Here is a 19,713-nt window from a genome sequence, read left to right as displayed (position 1 = left end):
AAGAAAATGTACCATACTTAACTGAATTTTTTAGATTTACAACTTCTACCTTTAAAAAGATAATGTACTCTCTTATATCCAGGCCACAGTACATGGAAAGAATTCAGGATATTTAAGAAAATACCATATAGCCGAACAGAAAGTATTTGCATTACATCTCCATGAAAAGACAGATATTCTTAAAATCTGGATCAAACTTGTGGAGCTGCAGGTTAACTATTCAGTTTTAACTGCCTGATGAATTTTTGTTTTTTTTCCACTTTCGGGGCAATTTACTGCCCATCTGACTAAGAAATAGGGAGATGCTCAGATGGATGTTGTATTGCATCTGTATTGCAGTAACAACTGCCAAGGAGCACTCTACAAGGATGGAGGTTTTGTAACTCTAAATGCTCTACACATGATCAGAAGCTTGCAAAAATCTGTAATGAAACACACCAGAGGATAGAACAGATGTAAGAAGAAAAATGAAAACTAAAAATAAAAGAGTAACTCTTTCAAAGCTGAACAATCCCATGAAATAGATTATGAAGTTCTAAAATATTAACTTCTCCAAAGTTCACAAGTTCTACTTGTAGGAGTCACAACAGTAGACTGCACCATGAGAAAAGGAATAAAGGAGCCCTTCAGACTCATAAGGTAGTTCCATGCTTGGGAAGGGCCAACAAAGCAGCAACAGAAATGGAAGGGGATAACCTGGCTTGAAGGAAGTTTTACTTTGAAGACTTGAGATTCAAGAGTTTAAACATAAGACTAAAAATCTCAACAAGACAAAAAGATGTTCCAAACTGATGGTAATGCTTCTCCTTTGCAATCCCTACTTTGGAAAAGTTTGACAGATTCAAGAGGTTACGTTCCAAGCGTTAGAAGTTTCAGTTTTGCATAGATGACACTACTGTTGACCTTTTAAGATAAAATATTGCAAGTAAACCCAAAATACACAAACACTGCTGCTCTTCTGTATGTCACCAAACAAAAACCGTGTCACATAGAAGAAATTCAGTCATGTGGAAGACACTGCATGTGCATGATGAGCACTAACCAAGAGAAAATTCACTGCCTGCAGATATGGCATAGAGAAACTTGCTCCTTATGTAAATTTCTAAGGCAAAGAAATACATAATTACCAAACAGAAATTAGAAAAGGTGGCCTCCAAATCTAATATGGAACCTAATGTAAGTTCCCCAAATAACTAAAAATGTTCTTATTAGAGTATACACACATACACAATCCAAGTCACCAACACCTCTAACAACTCCGTTTTTTCTTGGTACCAGATTTCTAAATATGCTGGTGTGGTGACACTGCATCTATCTCTGAGCTGCCTATAGTTTAAGGCCATGTCCTTTTTCAATAGCACATGGTTTTGTCGAGTTTTTTGCCCTTGAGTAGAAATTATACATAGGGTATACAATAAAAACTTTACAGAACTAAGCTACTCATGTAGGTTGGCTCCAGCAGATGGGGGCGGGGGGGGGGGGGGGGGGGGGGGGGGGGGCGCACGGAGAGGGGGAAGTGAAATGTCACCAGCATATTGTACACTGGGGCACCACACCATACTGGAGAAGGTGGTTTGGGGTTGCCTAGTTATGGACCTGGACCTGAAAAGGCGTGGGGTTGAGGAAATTATGTGCTGATTGTTAATAGCTAGGTTTATTTCAGCACATGGTTTTAACCCAAGGATAAAGAATGGCGAGGTTATTTGCAGAGACCCTAGGCCCAGAGGATCAACATTTCTGCAAGCTGTTTATGAACTCCAAGAACACCATACTTTTAAGGCAGCAGCTACACTTAAGCTATGCAAAAGTAACTAAATTCATGCTTTAGTGTAGATACCTATAAAAACCAAGCTTTGCCTGCTCCAATTTCTATTAATCTTGATGTCCTTTTGGAAGATCTCAGGTGCTTGCAGAGATGACTTCATACAGAGCACACCACCAGCACAAAACTAATCTGCTACCAACTTAATGTAACATCATACTAGTAGAGTGAGTGTGCCCTGGGCAGTGCAGCACATAAAGATGAATTCTGCTTTTTCTCAAAAATGTTTCAAAGTCACAGTAAATTAAAACAAAGTTTTGCGACTTAGGTGGAGCTTTTTATGTATAAGGAAAAAAAATGGCCACAGACATCAATGAGGTACAAAATTAATGCTAGCACAGTAATAAGCATTAAAATGTATACCAGACATGGCACCAAGAAGGGGGGGCTTGGGAGGACACAGGCAAGTTAAAAATAATGCTGTACCTACACAGCAAAATTCAAAATAGAGTAGTTAACAGATGTCTCTAGAATGTCATTACACATCTGTAACAATTAATTCTCCCCCTTCCCTCAAAAGAGCAACTTTAAGTGACACACCTATTCCGATTACAGTTCTGATTTTTTAAAAATTTACACTGGTGTGGAGCATACAAAAATACTCCCCACAATAAGGGCATAAGCAGACATTCTTGCAGGACAACAGTCTAAGCTACACTGTAATTAACCAGGCACCTCACATGCCATTTCTTTTCCTAAAGAGATCTTAACAGTAAGACTTACAAGATGAGGGTAAAAAAGTTGGAGATGAAGTAGGAAAGCAGAAGCACAACTTTGTGCAATAAGTCACTGACAAGAAAATTTTTAGAACTTCCATAAATTCCCCTTAGGGACTAGTGAGTACCTTCAAGAAAAGGAATCCACTTTATATTTCAATCATAATGTACTTTATTTTAGTACCTTAAACTGAATATGACTATCATTCCAGATTCAAAGAACAGCAGCAGCTAAAAGCATGTACTTCAACAACCTCTTTATCACTGTGACTGGAGTAGGTGTATGATGGAACAAGTGGCTCTTGCACAGATTTCAAAATGAACATCTAAGAAACTGCAGTACAGCTTTCTATACCTCTTGAATTACTACTGTATTATTGCTAAAGGGGTTCCCCAGTATCACCATCACAGGTTACAAGACAGCCCAACAGATCTTCGTATGTGGATTTGATGCACCTGATAAGGTTGAAGACTTGCATCAAATATAGGTAACCACATTTCTGAAGAACAGATTTATTCATGTTAAGCCACAGATCACTGTAATTTATTAAGTACTAAACCTTCTTATCAAAGGCAAGAACAAAAAGATAAAACATTTAGTTGAAAATGTTGAAGTCACACACTTTCACACGACACTAGGTTCTTCAGTAAACAGGAAAGATACTGAAATCAAAATACTACTAGATGTTATTAAGAGAGGAGAGTGTGGTTGACTTGGGGTTTAATACAGTTAAGTTCAGCTATAGAAAATCAGCATGGGATGGGTACAGAACTTTACAAGTATAAAATCCAGAGTTTTCTTTCAACAGTTAAGAATGGAACTTTTTTTTTTTTTTTTGGTAACATGGAGAAAGGATTATATTCTCACAAGCCAGGGAGGAGAGGTGTCATTCACACAAGGTAACAGGTTATCTTCCATGCTGCAGGATGAAATATCACCCTAGATGTGGTACTTCAGAGAACCTCTTTATCTCATTTCCAGAGCTGTCAAGGAACTTTAGCTATAGCTCTTAGCTTAGCTACACTGGAGCTCTGCCTACCTATTTTTCTTTAGAGCTCTAGTTATCAAAGGCATGATAGGACAATAGCATCTGTTCTTTCAAAAGCAAACTGAACACACTAGAAATGTATTTTTTTTCCCCCATTGATTTAATTAAATTACGCTTTGGCATGCTCAAGATTGTTTTTCAACTGACAGTTCTCGTCAGCTGCTTTCAAAACATCACTCATATTTGTCCGTCATCTTACAATGACTTTAACTACCTTTTTTTTTTTTGACAGATACATCTACTGTATCCAGTAGATAATATTTCAAAGGAAGTACACTGGACTGTATTCTGACCCAGTGAAGAAAAAGATCCCAAGCTGTCTGTCAAAACACAGGTTGCATCCTGAAGGACAGGACAAAATGCCACAGTGATGCTTGAACTCTAGCTGCTAACAGACAGTAGAGCCTAGATCTTCATGAATGCTACAGGTCCCATATTTACAATGCAGGCTATCATCTACCAATATCCTAGTACACACTATACTGACAGGTCAAGAGGCTTTCTTCTTCAATTGCACATACTCTTGGTACTGTGCTCTGCTACAGAGCACTACCTGATCTCAGAAGGTTAAAAAAAATTGTGACCTTGCAATTTATTTACACGATTCAAACCCAAGAATTCATTCTGATTTTATATGTACTGAGTTTGTTCAGGACCTAGCAGTCTTGAAGAGTATTTAGATTTATGAACTTCTATATTAAAACATCAAAACAGGAGGACAAACTTAATTCCAGTTGATCTATCCTTCCAAATATGTAAGAAGGAACACATACATATAGAATTCCTAATATCAGGAAAGAAACAGCTGTGCAAAAAGTATGAGAGTTATGTTTTCCAGCTATTTCCAACAGTCTTATGAAAACAAGGAAAGCAAAATAGAAAGTCTTTGCATGTGAAAATTGCCTGCTGACTAGCAAGATGTACAGAGCCCAAATGACCCATGTCATTTCAGCCACCCTTATTTCCATGCCCTTCTGTTAGAGCCAAAGTATGCAATTTCAATTCTTCAAAGATCTTTGCTGAACTACAAATGTAACAACTAAGAAAACTACTCTTAAAAGAACTGAAACAGTATAAATCTTAACATATCCTATTCAATAAAAAGCATAGAGTCTTAAGTACATACTCTAGGCAATATAACAGATAAAAACCACTGCTGATAGTTACTCTGTCCACATTCACAGTATACTAAAGTAGGTATCAGATGCTCAAATTCAGATGGTACATAACAGTAGCTACTACAGTAGCTGTTCTTCTAGGAAGTTTTGGAAAGTACTGTTCTGTTGAGAGTCTTGAATATATATTCAATGTAGCAAAGCAGCACCTGAGCTATCTCACACTGAGAAGTCTTCTGGGTGAAGGAAAACAAAGTCCAATTTCTAATACAGGACAGAATGTTATGGAGCTATTTATACTGCAACCAAACAGGACAAGAAAAACTCTGAGCAAATAAGCAGTAAATGAGAACTTCCAGAACTGGAGTGTCATGTTTCACAGTCTGTTACTGAACAATAAACTACGTAGAAGATTCATCTTTATAATACACATAGCTTGCAGAAGCTACATTCGAGTGTTTGAAAATCGATGATGACAGCGTTACAGAAATGAACAGAGACAGCTGTTGACGAAACCCACCATCTCTGCACTGCACCTAAGGCACTTCCACATCCCTAATGGATAATGTCCTAGAAAGAAAAGGCTCTGCCACTCCCTCAATAAAGTTACTATTCACATCTTACTAACTAAAATTGAGAAACAGAAATCATGTAACACAGTTGTCACCACAGAAGAACGTTGTGTTACTACTACTGCAAGACAATGCCTGCAGAACCTCAAGTCTGCAGAGGTATTCAAAATGTATTTAAAAAAAAGCAGCCCTCCTTTCCAATGAATGATTTAAAATGAGAAACATAATGCTAAAACCAGTAGCATAACTTTAAGGAGTATATAATGATATTCCAACATAGCATTTTGCATAAACAAGCAAGAAATGGGTCCCAAGACTAAGACCCTGATCAGATAACATGCCAAGTATCTGCAAACATCTCAAAATATTTGACTTTTCAAGTTGACAGAGAGAATTGTTTGGTTTTGCTTTGAAGCAAAATTTAAGACCTGAGGGCTGAAAGCATACATAGAACTTATGAAAACATGCAAATGGCCTGGGACAAAAGCAAAATGTTAGCAGTACTTTTACTTGGGCAATCAAGCTTGCTACAGCATAAATGTTCCAGGCCACAAAGAAGCTCTTTCTGCCTGTCTTTGGAAAGGAAATAATCACATTGGAAGGAGCTACTTTAAACTGTACCCTCTTTTATAGGAAACAATAAAAACATTGTTTCTTACAAATAAAAATGTATACCAGTAAAAAGTAAAAGAAGGAAGACTATTACTACTTGCATTAATTAAACTAGGACCAAAATCAGCATATTCCAGAAGAACATATGTGAGAGTGCAGTTGCTTGCCAGCGGGAAGTTATATTTTAAGTGGGACTAGGAAGGGCAAAAAGTTTGTTTTTTTACTAGGCTTTTTTTCAGCATCTAGTTCAATGCCATAAAAGTAATGCACAATACAACCTCGATAACATCTGATTTAAAAAGTTGAACTAAAAACTGGAGAAGCAACCACTCCCTCCTCCCTCACTATCAATTAAGCTGATGAGTTTATAAACTAGGATTCTCACAGCATTCATTTCAGTTCTGCTGGAGAGATAATACAGCATTACAGAAGAATGTAAGGCAAGACAGACTCTTTAAAAAAAGCCACAATATTTAAACAACTGGCAATTAAGATTTCACTTTAAACATTTACCTTCACACTCAGACACTAATAGAAGTGACTATTCTTTTTCATTGCAATCCAGAATTCACAGAATCACAGAATTGTCTAGGTTGGAAAAGACCTTGAAGGTCATCCAGTCCAACCATCAACCCAACATTAACAGTTCCCAACTACACCATATCCCTCAGCGCTAAGTTGACCCTACTTTTAAACACCTCCAGGGATGGGGACTCCACCACCTCCCTGGGCAGCCCATTCCAATGCCCAACAACCCCTTCTGGAAAGAAATACTTCCTAATATCTAGTCTAAACCTTCCCTGGCGCAACTTGAGGCCATTCCCTCTTGTCCTATCGCTTGTTACTTAGTTAAAGAGACTCATCCCCAGCTCTCTGCAACCTCCTTTCAGGTAGTTGTAGAGGGCGATGAGGTCTCCCCTCAGCCTCCTCTTCTCCAGACTAAACAACCCCAGTTCCCTCAGCCGCTCCTCGTACGACATGTGCTCCAGACCCTTCACCAGCTTCGTTGCCCTTCTCTGGACACGCTCGAGTCATTCAATGTCCTTTTTGTAGTGAGGGGCCCAAAACTGAACACAGTAATCGAGGTGCGGCCTCACCAGTGCCGAGTACAGGGGTAAGATCACTTCCCTGTCCCTGCTGGCCACGCTATTTCTGACACAAGCCAGGATGCCATTGGCCTTCTTGGCCACCTGGGCACACTGCTGGCTCATGTTCAGCCGGCTGTCAGTCAACATCCCCAGGTCCCTCTCTGACTGGCAGCTCTCCAGCCACTCCTCCCCAAGCCTGTAGCGCTGCTGGGGGTTGTTGTGGCCCAAGTGCAGCACCAGGCATTTGGCCTTATTGAAGCTCATCCAGTTGGCCTGAGCCCATCGCTCCAGCCTGTCCAGATCTCTCTGCAGAGTCTCCCTACCCTCGAGCCGATCAACACTCCCACCCAACTTGGTGTCATCTGCAAACTTACTGAGGGTGCACTCGATCCCCTCGTCTAGATCATCAATAAAGATGTTAAACAGGAGTGGCCCCAAAACCGAGCCCTGGGGGACACCACTCGTGACCGGCCGCCAACTGGATTTAACTCCGTTCACCACAACTCTTTGGGCCCGGCCATCCAGCCAGTTTTTTAGCCAGCAAAGCGTGTGCCCATCCAAGCATCGAGCAGCCAGTTTCACCAGGAGAATGCTGTTGGAAACTTTGAATTCAAGTCTTATAGCTTCAAATTTTCATTGACCAAAAAAACCACCACAAAATCTGAAGCTTCACATGAAGAAAGGCAGAAAGAAAAGGAACTAGGAAAAAGACCACTGCAGACAGACAACTGCAAACCCACTGTATTCTTGCCACTTGGCTCCATGATAAAGCTGAAAAGTGACAGACCACTGCAAAATCCATGTATAACAGCCTCCTCTATTAAACCAAATGCTTTGCTGCTCCAGAGCTTGAAACACAAACACACAGTGTAGAAAAACATTTATGACAGAAAGGAAACACTACTAGGAAATGCTCAAAATCCATGTTCTGGCTATTGAGGAGTCTTTTGTCCCAGCAGTTTCCCTTTCAAAATAAACGAAGATCTCTCCCTCCAAACTCTGCCTTTAGGTACCTGACTGATAACAGCAGGAAACTCAAGTCTACAAGCTCTGATTTACCTGCTGTCAGACACAACCAATTACATTACTTCCAGTAAGTATAAGGCATGTCAGAATTTGACCAACTAAAGAGTTTTGTTTTGTTTTGTTTTTTTTTTTTTTTGTTTTGGTTTTGGTGGTTTTTTTTGTTTTTTTTGGTTTTTTTTTTTTAAATTCATGAAAAGGAAAAAGCAAGTCATTTTGGCTACATGACCTCTGCTGTATTTCCACAGTAGCTATAACAGAAAAGCCCATTTTGCTTGAAAACAAGGCAGACCCTGAATACACAGAAAGTCTATTGAACAACAAGATAAATAGCACTGACAGTTCATAACACTTAAAAGTCGTGAGAGAAAACAAGTCTTTCATGTTCAAGCAACCAATTACCATTTAGAAGTTAGATGCAGAAATTAAAACAATTATATTTGCAAAATATAACTAAACTTCAATACCTTGGCCTTGCCACACTTTCGATGGTATTACTAAAATTTTGTCACTTGCTGCAGAAGGCTGCATCCATTTCCAAACCAAGAACTCGGCACCACCTATTCTTCGTGTCTCTGTGCGAACTCTAGATTCATTTGCTGCAAGAAAGTCAACTGCTCTATTCCAGACTTTCCTCATTTTCCTCCTTAAAAATTGAAGCAAGAATTACAAAGTTAGCATTGTAGCAACCTGCATAGCTGGCATCCAGCATGTTAAGAGAAATCCAATGGGTTTTTCCCCCCACCTGTGTCAACAAGAACCTCCAAAATATTATACTATGCAACGTACAGAAATTAACTTAGTTAATTGATGAATTTTACTATTTTTCCTTATTTACACATAAGGAAATTCAGTACTAGAGAGAACATACCTGTCCTGAGGTGGTATTAGAGAATCACGCACGTGTAAAATAGGCATGTAAGGCTGCAAGTCTTTATTTTCAGAACATGCCTCGCTGTGACTTCTTAGAAGATCTGAGGACACCATAAGAAAAAGTGGTAACTATGTAGTTCATGCAAACATTAAGAAAAATACCAATTCTGGCAATGAACAGCTACTCTGAAGGCCCCTCCTAGTTTTTTTGGCATTTTGAAGCATTTTTCCTCCTAACCACGCTGAAGGCAAATCAAGAAAACTAACCACACACAGTGACTCTAAGCACCCCAAATAACTTTGGAATAAAGAAAAAGAGTTCTTGCAGTTACTCTTGCTTGGTACTTTTAACTGTTAGGAAAGACAGCCACCTTCAAAAGTAAAGTGCTTTCCCCCCACCCCAACAAAACTTGATTTGCAAACAAAAAAGGTAGGAAAATGGTAAACACAGGAAAACAGCTTCAATTTTTCTACCATCTCTGTATTTACAATGACTGTCATAGGAGAAAGTAGTAAGACAATTTAAGTAAAAATGCGGCCCAAAACAGAGCTTAAAAGCTACAAACACAAACTACTGAAAACATTGTGGCTTCAACGAGAAGGCAGAATTTCAGAACTTAATTATGTATTCTATTTTAGTTACATAATTTCTGCTCAAAGTTACTAATTAAAAAGCTGCTTTTTCTATGAAAAGCCATTAGGAATGCAATTGAGAGCTAACACACATTTTAGGAGTGGATATTTTAGCTAAAGATAGCTGAAACACCAGATACGGAAAGCAACATGTCACCATACTTCTCCTTAACAAACACTGCATTTATATTTGTTCTCAACAGTAAGACAAAATACCACCAAGTCAATGGACATTTATTATAGCCATGTTGATGTTATTCACAAATTACAATCTTTATACCAAAAGCTTTGATTAGGTTTAAAGGATGATTTTTTAAAAAAAATTTAAAAAAAATAAAAAAAAAGAAAGGGAAAACACATGAACTAACAGCATGATGACTGACAACTAAATGAGCAGAAAACATAACTGAACTAATGCCAGTATTTCAAAAGCTTATACAGATACATCAGATGTGACTCAAGAAGCCATACCTATGATTTTTACCACCATATCATACATCTGCCTCGTTTCTTCTTCTTCTTTTGCCCAACGGTATTTCATGTAGTGTAAGACTCCCCAAACCACTGCTATACCTGCATTAAGATGTATAATAGTCTTTATACAGCAGTAGAACATTGGTTATTTAAAAAAATTTTACAGCACATATTTGGTTGAAGTAGCTAACATTTTGAAGTACTTCAAATTTCAAAGCTACTCACTGTCAATATTTTATATTTTACTAACACAGCAACACAAACTCTTAAACTTTGAAGAGCATTACCTTTCGAAAAACATTTCATTGTTTTAACAATAGCCTGGTATCCCATGACTGTGGTTTGAAATTTTACCCATTTGTTAAGAAAAATAGTAAAATATTGGAAAAATTCAGTCATATCAAAAGTCACATAAACTGACAATTCAGAACATGTTAAGATTTGAAAATGCACAGTATTCACTAATTCATAGACAAGTCACATGCTTTCGATATACCTAATTAACCTGGACTGCTTCAGTTCAGCTACAGATTTGTATTTCTTGCAAAGTACTGCATGCTCATCTTCTAGTACTTCAAAATTTATTCCCAAAAGGGATAATCTAGTTAGGAAGGCCAGCAGCATAAACTGAAAATAAAAATCTTATTCCTTCTTCTATCTTGGTCTGAGGGTACCACTACACCTGTGATCTCTTAACAGTCTAAGAAAAAAAAAAAAAACCACCACAAAAACCCCTCACCACAAAACCACACATACACAAATTATAGTTACAATAGTTACACAGCTTGTTTTGAGTACCTGTGATTGCAAGGCAATGGTAACTGATACATCTAAGAGACTGAGGGGACACCATTTTATGCCAAAATGGGTGTTAGTTAATTATAGTACTTATTCATACAGTGGTTTATTTTTGAAAAGGTGTTTCATATTAACCTTAATTACTGATGAGAAAGTTGAGACAGGGAGCAATTTGCTCAGCGTGACTGATGAGACCAGTGGTTGACTTGGATACTGAGTTTCACCTCCACATCCTAATTCAACCCTCATGTCAACTATTATCAGAAAGACAGCAACCTGGGACAGTTTGCCTTTGATTCTTTTGGTTCATCAAAAGACTAGTGAAGAAGGTCTCAAGTCTTCTGCTCATAAGAATGAGATTGTTAAGATACTGGGATAAACAATTTATTAAATATTCTATATGTGCATGAGAGGAGCTCTGCATCTTCAATATTTCTAACCATCCACATGGAAAGGAATCAAGTGTCTTCACTCAGCTGTACCATATTTTTATGCTGCATAGTTTTCAGTATGGTTAAAAATTAAATAAACTTGAAAGAACATGAAACTTAACTAGAGAAATATCAAAGACTAAATGAATTATGCCTACTGAAGGATTAGATAAATTTTTACAACATAGTCTTAAAGGTAAGAATTTTTGGTGACAATCACATTGGGTATCCAACTTTTCCTAATAGGAAAATCATGTTTTCTGTAGTTTTGCTTCCAAAGTTCCTGGAACAACAGTGAAATATCCTCAAAATTAAGGTTAGCATGTCTTTTTGCTGAGCATTTCACTTTTTCAAATCAGTTCAACCTGGAATTTTTGAAAGAAACAAGGTATTGCTTTGGCAGAGAAAAAGACAAGACTTCCCAAAAACCGAATATATTCAGCTGACTGCAGCGCAACCAAAGTGAATATACAGTAGTGCAAGAGAAGTGCAAAGCCAACTGCACTGTAATCAAGATACTGATAGGAACTCCAAGTTTTACAGCTGAATAAAAACTTCCTGTAAACAGCATGCTTACTTTTCCCCATGCACTTACAGAAACTAAGTTATAACAAAGAGGTTTGGTTTTTTTATTAACTTACCCAAAAGCAATATTGATAATCTGTGAGTTACATTAACAAATGCACAGCGAAAACGACACCTGAAAGACATCTTTGGACTAGTGGATTCCAGATACTTCACATCTGTCACATTAGTGACATCCATCTCATTAGGGTCGTTGCTGAGACACCTATTCAAAAATATACAGTATTTATGAAAATTATACATTCTGTTAGAAGAAATTAAGTTAAGAAATAAAGACAACTTACTTTATGCCAACATCTTCCCCACTATTCAAGATCCATTGCAATGCTGTGTTAAGTACACTTTCATATTCTGGATCTAAATTCTGTCAAAATACAAATATTAATAAGTAGTTTTAGAAATAACCAGGAAGTTATCATGCCACAATAAAATTTAGATACTGCACAGATTAGTAGCCAAAACTATGTGGCTTTATTCTTGATTCTTCAGATTTTGCATAAGGGTTCACTACACACAAAGTGAATCTATACCTGCTATGAGCAGCTATCAGACTTACTAGCATTTCCAAAATTAAGGACTGTTTGAAAAGCCAAGTCACATTCACTGTTATTAACAATTCTAACCTATAGCAAGAAAAAATTATTCAGCCACTAGGCGGTGCTCACTGAAAATCTACTTCAAGATTAAAACAAAGTAGATATAAACTCAGCTGCAAATGGGTCCTATAAAAGCAGTTCAGGTATTTTTTAAAGAAGCTTAAGGAAAACCAATTTTAACTGATATTTTGCAAATAGTCCAGTGTTTGCAGTTCAAGAACTGCTATTACTATATAGAAATTGACTTTTTAATTAGCTGGTATCAACTATCATAGAACATTCACTGCTATCTGAGCTAAGGCTGTCTCCACAGTTTACCTTGCACATTCTTTTGCAGAAAAAGCAAAAATGAAAGTTACTATTCTATTTGAAATTACACATTCCAGAAAGATTTATGTCCATCTTTCCTTTGAACCTCACTTAATGTAACTGGCTGAGAATTAAAGGATAAGCACTTAAGAAAAAACAGTAACTTTTATTTTCACTTTGAGAGTAAAACATGAAAGTTCTATCACTGAACACTGAAATTCTACAAAGGAGTTATATTTATACTCCCAAAATGAGGAACTGCAGGGTTAAATGAGACTTCATACAAAGTGACAAATTTTCATATGGAATTTGAGCTTCTTATCAGAGCTAAAACAGTTGTGATAACAACTGTCATTTTTTCAGTACAATAGATAAGACCATCAGTTATCTGGCATCAACTTAATTTTTTCCAATGTATTCCCTCAATGCACTGGTTTTAACAGATATAGAATACCATTGGCAAACCATAAACCAGTATTAGCGGCTTCTTCAGGGTGCTCTTAACATTGCCCCCTTTTGTTTATTATGTAAACATTTGCCAAAATGTAAAATTTCTATACGTTTATATATTAAAAGTCACATCAGCTTAACTCCCCCCACCCAATCAAAGAAATCTTATACTCTCAGCCCTTTAAAGGCTTCAAGTAGTTTTCTATTGAAGGGTACACCAATGTGGGCTAAAATAAACCCTACACCTGTCAAGACAAGGCAAGAGTCATCTTTTATTTGGGGAGTGAGGCAGAGGAATGACAGCAGAGAGTGGGATTTTGTAATACTGCACACCTATCAAATTAACAAAAAGGCCTTTTTTGACCATTTCTATTTAAAGCATCAACGAATGGTGCCTCCATACAGCTGCTGCCTGTCAGGCCCACTGCACAGATCCACGTGTCAGCCTCTTCTCCTAAAGAAAGGAAGACAGTACCCTTTTCTACTAAGTCTCAAAACATAGCGTATTGATTTCTGGAGAAGCTTCTAGAGGTTTGAATTTCATAAACTTATGATTTTCGTGTTGGTCATCTATCTCCATCAATTCAAATTATGCCCTGGTGTTTTAACTAAAGGGAAAAAACCTGCATGACACTGAAGCACCACTATCTGCACTTTCATTGCAATGAAGCCAGTTTCTTTAACCTGCCCTCTCTCTCAAAACCTCGCTACATCCCCAAATAAAAATCATAAGTAGCATGTGTTAAAGACATCAATTCCAAACATTTCCAAATAACATTCAATACTAAGTCAAATTTTAGTCAATACACTAGATACGAAACCAGGCCTTAAAAATTGTAACTTATACAAATCTTACATACAACCAATGAAAAATACCTCATTTGCTTACTTTTAAATACGCAGCTGCCTCCTGGACGGTAAGATTTCTTTGAATAGAGCTGCCGCATTCGTGTTCCCCTGGTAAAATTAAACTTTTGTTTATTCTGATCTACTTATTACTGCATTATATAAAACAAAACCACTTAGATACAAACTCATGGTTAACACAATCTACACAAGCAGGAGTACCTCAATAATTTCCACTAATATGGAAAAATCTCTGGACAAACTTCTCCTTCAAGAAAGTTGAAAAACCTTGAGATTGTTGCTGCGAATAATATGTACAAATCACATCAACACAACTTCATGTACTGCTCAGAAAATATATTTCAGTACGTACACTGAAAGTAGAACAAAAGTATGAAGAACTATCGAAGGATGTTACCATAAAACAGTTGCTGTACCCTGACTCAGCTTCTTCCAAATAATTTCCATTTACTCTGAAACATGGATTATTTTTTTTATAGAAACCAGGTTAGTTCCAGTTGCAACACAGCCATAATAGTATTTCAGGAACTATTTTAGATTTGGCCAACCTATCACAATAACTCCCCACCTTCCTGAATACGCACAAAATCCCAATATGGCCTGAAACTGGTGGTTTTACCATCCTCTTAATTCTTTTGGAAAGTACGCAGAAGTAGTCAGGAAATAAGGATTATATGCACAGTCAGGCCTCACAGCCACTTGCCATGATCTTCCTGATTTTCTTTAATAAACTGAAGATACATGCAAAAAAACCCCCAATGTAGTAACAATCATACCAACACAAAGTCACACAGAAAAAAGGTCTAACACCAGTTTTATCTATCACTAGGCCATCAACTCTGAAGAACTGTCAGGGAGTGGCAAATCAGTTTCTTCCTGATCTTTCTAAAATAAAAATATCTTGGCATCTGTAACTATGATTTTACTGTGCCAAAACAATGAAATAGGAAACAAATCCAGTCTTTCACTGGCTCAGGGTTATACCTACCTTACCTTCCTGAATCTATACCAAGCTGTGTTATTCCCAAAGCCATAGCAAGGCTAGGAAAGTTTAAGATGCTCATGCATATACAAAATATAAAGCTTTGCTTATACTCTTACAAAGTATTTAAAGTTGGAATTACTCCACACTGGAATACTCTTTAAACGGAGCAACTTCAAGTATGAATTCCCTACACAAACAAGAACATTCGAGGCAATCTGAGCAAAAACTAGGAAATGCTACCAAGTTATGGAGAAGCATCTTCATGTCTCATTCACAGTAGGGGGTTTCAAAGAAGTAGGTGTTTCTATGACATGAAAGTCCTTCTCAGACTGCTAAAGCAAAGTTTTGTTCAATATGCTTCAACAGATTTAAGTGAAATTGACCTTTCAAGCACATCAGCATAACAGGGATTCTCTTCTCTTACTGTTGGGTTATAAAGAATAGAAACACTGTTTTTAACAGTGCTCATATGTTATCTGGCCTAGAAGCGCTGCTGGAACTAAGCCTGTGTGCATGTGCATATTTTCAAGGAAGCAGTGAGCAGAAAAGACACTACTTTAAGTTGTTTCACTTGGTAATTAACATGTAACATCTTAGACTTTCAAAGTGCCTGAGTCACTGGAACAGCAAAACTACAGAGATCACCAGTGAAAATTGACCCCACCTTTGTCAAAAAACACTCTGAATTTAGAAGTCAGCACCATAATTGGAGTTATGGGCTACTCTTGTATGTAATTTAGGCAGCCATTCTTTCTGTGCAGTATAAACTCCACCACCTGTAAATTTACATGCACAATCATCAGTGATTTCACGCTTCAGGATTAGCAGACTTGGGATAAGTATGTGTCACACTCATATAGTCTCTGGTATAAATGTATGGTTTTAAATCTAGAACTTAAATGCCTCTACACAAATGCATGTAGCATGGAGAACAAACAAGAGGAGCTAGGCTTGTGCACACATCTGCAGGGCTACAATTTTATTGGCATCACTGAGACATGGTGGGATGACTCCTATGAGTGGAGTGTTGGAATGGAAGGATAGGCAGGGGAGACAAGGTGGGGGTGTCGCACTATGTCAGTGACCAGCTGGAGCGCACAGAGCTCCTCCTGGGGATGGATGAGGAGCCGACTGAGAGCTTATGGGTCAGGATTAAAGGGAAGGCAGGGACAGGAGTCATTATAGTGTGGGTCTGCTACAGGCCACCTGACCAGGAAGACCAAGTGGATGAGGCCCTCTATAGACAGATAGGAGCAGCCTCACATTCACAAGCCCTGGTCTTCATGGGGGACTTCAACCACCCTGGTATCTGTTGGAAGGACAACACAGCAGGGCATAAGCAATCCAGGAGGTTCCTGGAATGTGTTGATGATAACTTCCTTTTCCAAGTGATAGAGGAGCCAACGAGGAGAGGTGCTATGCTGGACCTTGTTCTCACCAACAAGGAGGGGCTGGTGGGGAGTGTGAAGCTCAAGGACAGCCTTGGCTGCAGTGACCATGAAATGGTGGAGTTCAAGATCCTTAGGGCAGTGAGGAGGGTGCACAGCAAGGTCACCACACTGAACTTCAGGAGAGCAGGCTCTGACCTCTTCAGGGATCTGCTTGGCAGAGTAGCACAAGATGAAGTCCTGGAGGGAAGAGGAGCCCAAGAAAGCTGGTTCATATTCAAAGATCACCTCCTCCAAGCTCAGGAGTGATGCATCATGACAAAGAGGAAGTCAGGTAAGAATGCCAGAAGGCCTGCATGGATTAACAAGGAGCTCCTGGACAAGCTCAAACACAAAAAGGAAGCCTACAGAGGATAGAAGCAAAGACAGGTGGATGGGAGGAAGACAGAGAAACTGTCTAAGCAACCAGGGATCAGTTTAGGAAGGCCAAAGCCCTGACAGATTTAAATCTGGCCAGGAACATCAAAGGCAACAAGAAAAGCTTCTATAGGTACACTGATGATAAAAGGGAGACTAAGGAAATTGCGGACCCTCTCTGGAAGGAAATGGGAGACTTTGTTACCTGGGATATGGAGAAGGCTTGAGGTACTCAATGACTTTTTTGCCTCAGTCTTCACCACCAAGGGGTCCAGCCACATGGCCCAAGAGGCAGAAGGCAAAGGCAGGAACTGGGAGAAGGAATAACGACCCACTGTAGGAGAAGATCAGGTTCAAGACCATCTAAGGAATCTGAAGGTGCACAAGTCCATGGGACCCGATGAGATGCACCCACAGATCCTGAGGGAAATGGTGGATGAAGTGGCTAAGCCTATCCATCATATCTGAGAAGCTGTTACAGTCTGGTGAAGTTCCCACTGACTGGAAAAGGGGAACATAACCCCCATTTTTAAAAAGGGAAAAAAGGGAACTAATAGGCCAGTCAGTCTTACCTCTGTGCCTGGCAAGATCATGGAGCAGATCCTCCTGGAAACTCTGCTAGGGCACATGTGAAATGACGTGATTGGTGACAGCCAACATGGCTTCACCAAGGGCAAATCATGTCTGACAAGTTTGGTGGCCTTCTGCAACAGGGTCACAGTACTGGTGAATAAGGGAAGAGCAACTGACATCATCTACCTGGACGTGTGCAAAGCCCCTGACACTGTCCCACACAACATCCTTGTCTCTAAATTGGAGAGACATGGATTTGATGGATGGACCACTCAGTGGATAAGGAACTGGCTGGGTGGTTGCACTCAAAGAGCTGCAGTCAACAGCTCAATGTCCAAGTGGAGAGCAGGGACAAGTGGTGTTCCTCAGGGGTTGGTGTTGGGACCAGCACTATTTAACATCTTTGTTGGAGACATGGGACAGTGGGATTGGGTGCACCCTCAGCAAGTTTGCCAACAACACCAAGCTGTGTGGTGTGGTCAACACACTGGAGGGCAGGGATGCCATCCACAGGGACCCTGACAGGCTTGAGAGGTGGGACTGTGCAAACCTCATGAAGTTCAGCAAGGCCAAGTGCAAGGTCCTGCACATGGGTTGGGGCAATCCCAAGCACAAATACAGGCTGGGCGATGAGTGGATTGAGAGCAGCCCTGTGGAGAAGGACTTGGGGGTATTAGTGGATGGAAAACTGACTTATGAGCCAGCAATGTGCACTCGCAGCCCAGAAAGCCAACTGTGTCCTGGGCTGCATCAAGTGTGGCCAGCAGGTTGAGGAAGGTGATTCTCCCCTTCTACTCTGCTCTTGTGAGACTCCACCTGCAGTACTGTGTGCAGCTCTGGGACCCCCAGAGCATAAGGAGGACACAGACCTGCTCAAGTGGGTCCAGAGGAGGTCACAAAGATGATCAGGGGGCTGGAGCACCTCCCTTATGAGAACAGGTGGAGAGAGTTGGGGTGGTTCAGCCTGGAGAAAAGAAGGCTCCAGGGAGACCTTACAGCAGCCTTCCAGTACTTAAAGGGGGCCGACATGAAATATGGGGAGGGACTCTTTACCAGGGAGTATAGTGATAGGACAAGGGGCAATGGCTTTAAACTGAAGGAGGGTAAATGTAGACTGGATATAAGGAAGAAATTCTTTACTGTGAGGGTGGTGAGACACTGGAACAGGTTGCGCAGAGAAGCTGTGGATGCCCCCTCCCTGGAAGTGTTCAAGGCCAGGTTAGACGGGGCTTTGAGCAACTGGTCTAGTGGAAGGTGTCCCTGCTCATGGCAGGGGGATTAGAGCTAGATCATCTTTAAGGTCCCTTCCAACCCAAACCATTCTATGATTCTATGACATACAACAAAACCAAAAATTTATCTCTGTAAAAGCCACACCTACAATATTGATCAGGTATTAAGTTGTATGACATGAGCAAGTCTGATAGATAAATCTATTTATGCTTTTTTTTTTTTTGTTCAGTAAGATCCAAAGTCTTCCTAGGGTCTTTCTAATAAAGAAAAAGCATGTGAATCAATCTGACTGAACAAACCAGCTTGTTTTTTGATTATCTAGATAAGCAGGAAAGCCCATTTATGAAATAAATAAGAAAGAATAAAGGGGTGAGGTTAATACACAGAAAATAAATAAAACACAGAAGCAGGAGACCAGATTGTGAAAAATTCATTTTTAAAAACAAGTTTCAGGATTCATTTGGGATTTTCAATCTCACAAGAACACAGTATCACCTCTTACAAGAAGACAAAATCTATCTTTGATGGGGGACTATTGCATTACTTTAGTAGCTTTAAATTCTAATCTTATTTGCCTTCTTCCAGGAATTATGTTTATGAGGTATACAGCCAACACACTGACTTCACAGCTTCAGGTCTCATCTTCAAAAACCAACAGACAACTTCCTCGAAGTCCTGCTTCTGCAATTTTCTTCAGACTATATTCCCTCTGAACAAGTTTAACAGTTAAAAGCACCTCTGCTGCCTAGACTCTGACAATGTCTAAGGCCCATCAGTTCAAATTACCCTCATGCAATGCTGGGGAAAAAAAAATTAAAATCACTTTAATCTTGCCTCCCACTCTTGAACGGAGTAAGCTAATTAGAGTTACGGAGTTTCAGTCCGGTACAAAAAACTGTTGGAGCTGCAGTTTCTCATTCCAATCCATCTATTGCTGAGAACCATTTAGCAGCTTTCTTCTGAGAAACTCATGAATTTGAAAGCCTGCAGAAAGTTAAGCAATTCACAAGTCAGACAACCTTCTGTTTTACTGCAAACAGCAGGATATTCCTATATGCCATTTCAGTCACCGCTTTAGCTAATAGTTCTGCAAATGAAGGCTTA

The 19,713-nt window shown here is 39.3% G+C and overlaps 1 protein-coding gene across 1 annotated transcript in view; it reads right to left on the bottom strand.

The window, feature by feature from the left end:
• LEMD3 (LEM domain containing 3) overlaps positions 1-19,713 on the bottom strand; it is a 55,801-nt gene that overhangs the window by 7,416 nt on the left and 28,672 nt on the right. Inside the window, exons 4-9 of the mRNA XM_074870506.1 lie at positions 14,036-14,103; positions 12,076-12,155; positions 11,848-11,996; positions 9,975-10,076; positions 8,869-8,971; positions 8,465-8,643 (exon numbers count right to left, since the gene is read on the bottom strand). Coding sequence (XP_074726607.1) covers positions 8,465-8,643; positions 8,869-8,971; positions 9,975-10,076; positions 11,848-11,996; positions 12,076-12,155; positions 14,036-14,103 — 681 coding nt within the window. The remainder of the gene's footprint in view (positions 1-8,464; positions 8,644-8,868; positions 8,972-9,974; positions 10,077-11,847; positions 11,997-12,075; positions 12,156-14,035; positions 14,104-19,713) is intronic.

Source organism: Strix uralensis, chromosome 5, assembly GCF_047716275.1.
Source record: "Strix uralensis isolate ZFMK-TIS-50842 chromosome 5, bStrUra1, whole genome shotgun sequence".
In the NCBI taxonomy this organism is placed as follows: Eukaryota; Metazoa; Chordata; class Aves; order Strigiformes; family Strigidae; genus Strix; species Strix uralensis.
This window is presented reverse-complemented; position numbering and strand designations above follow the sequence as displayed.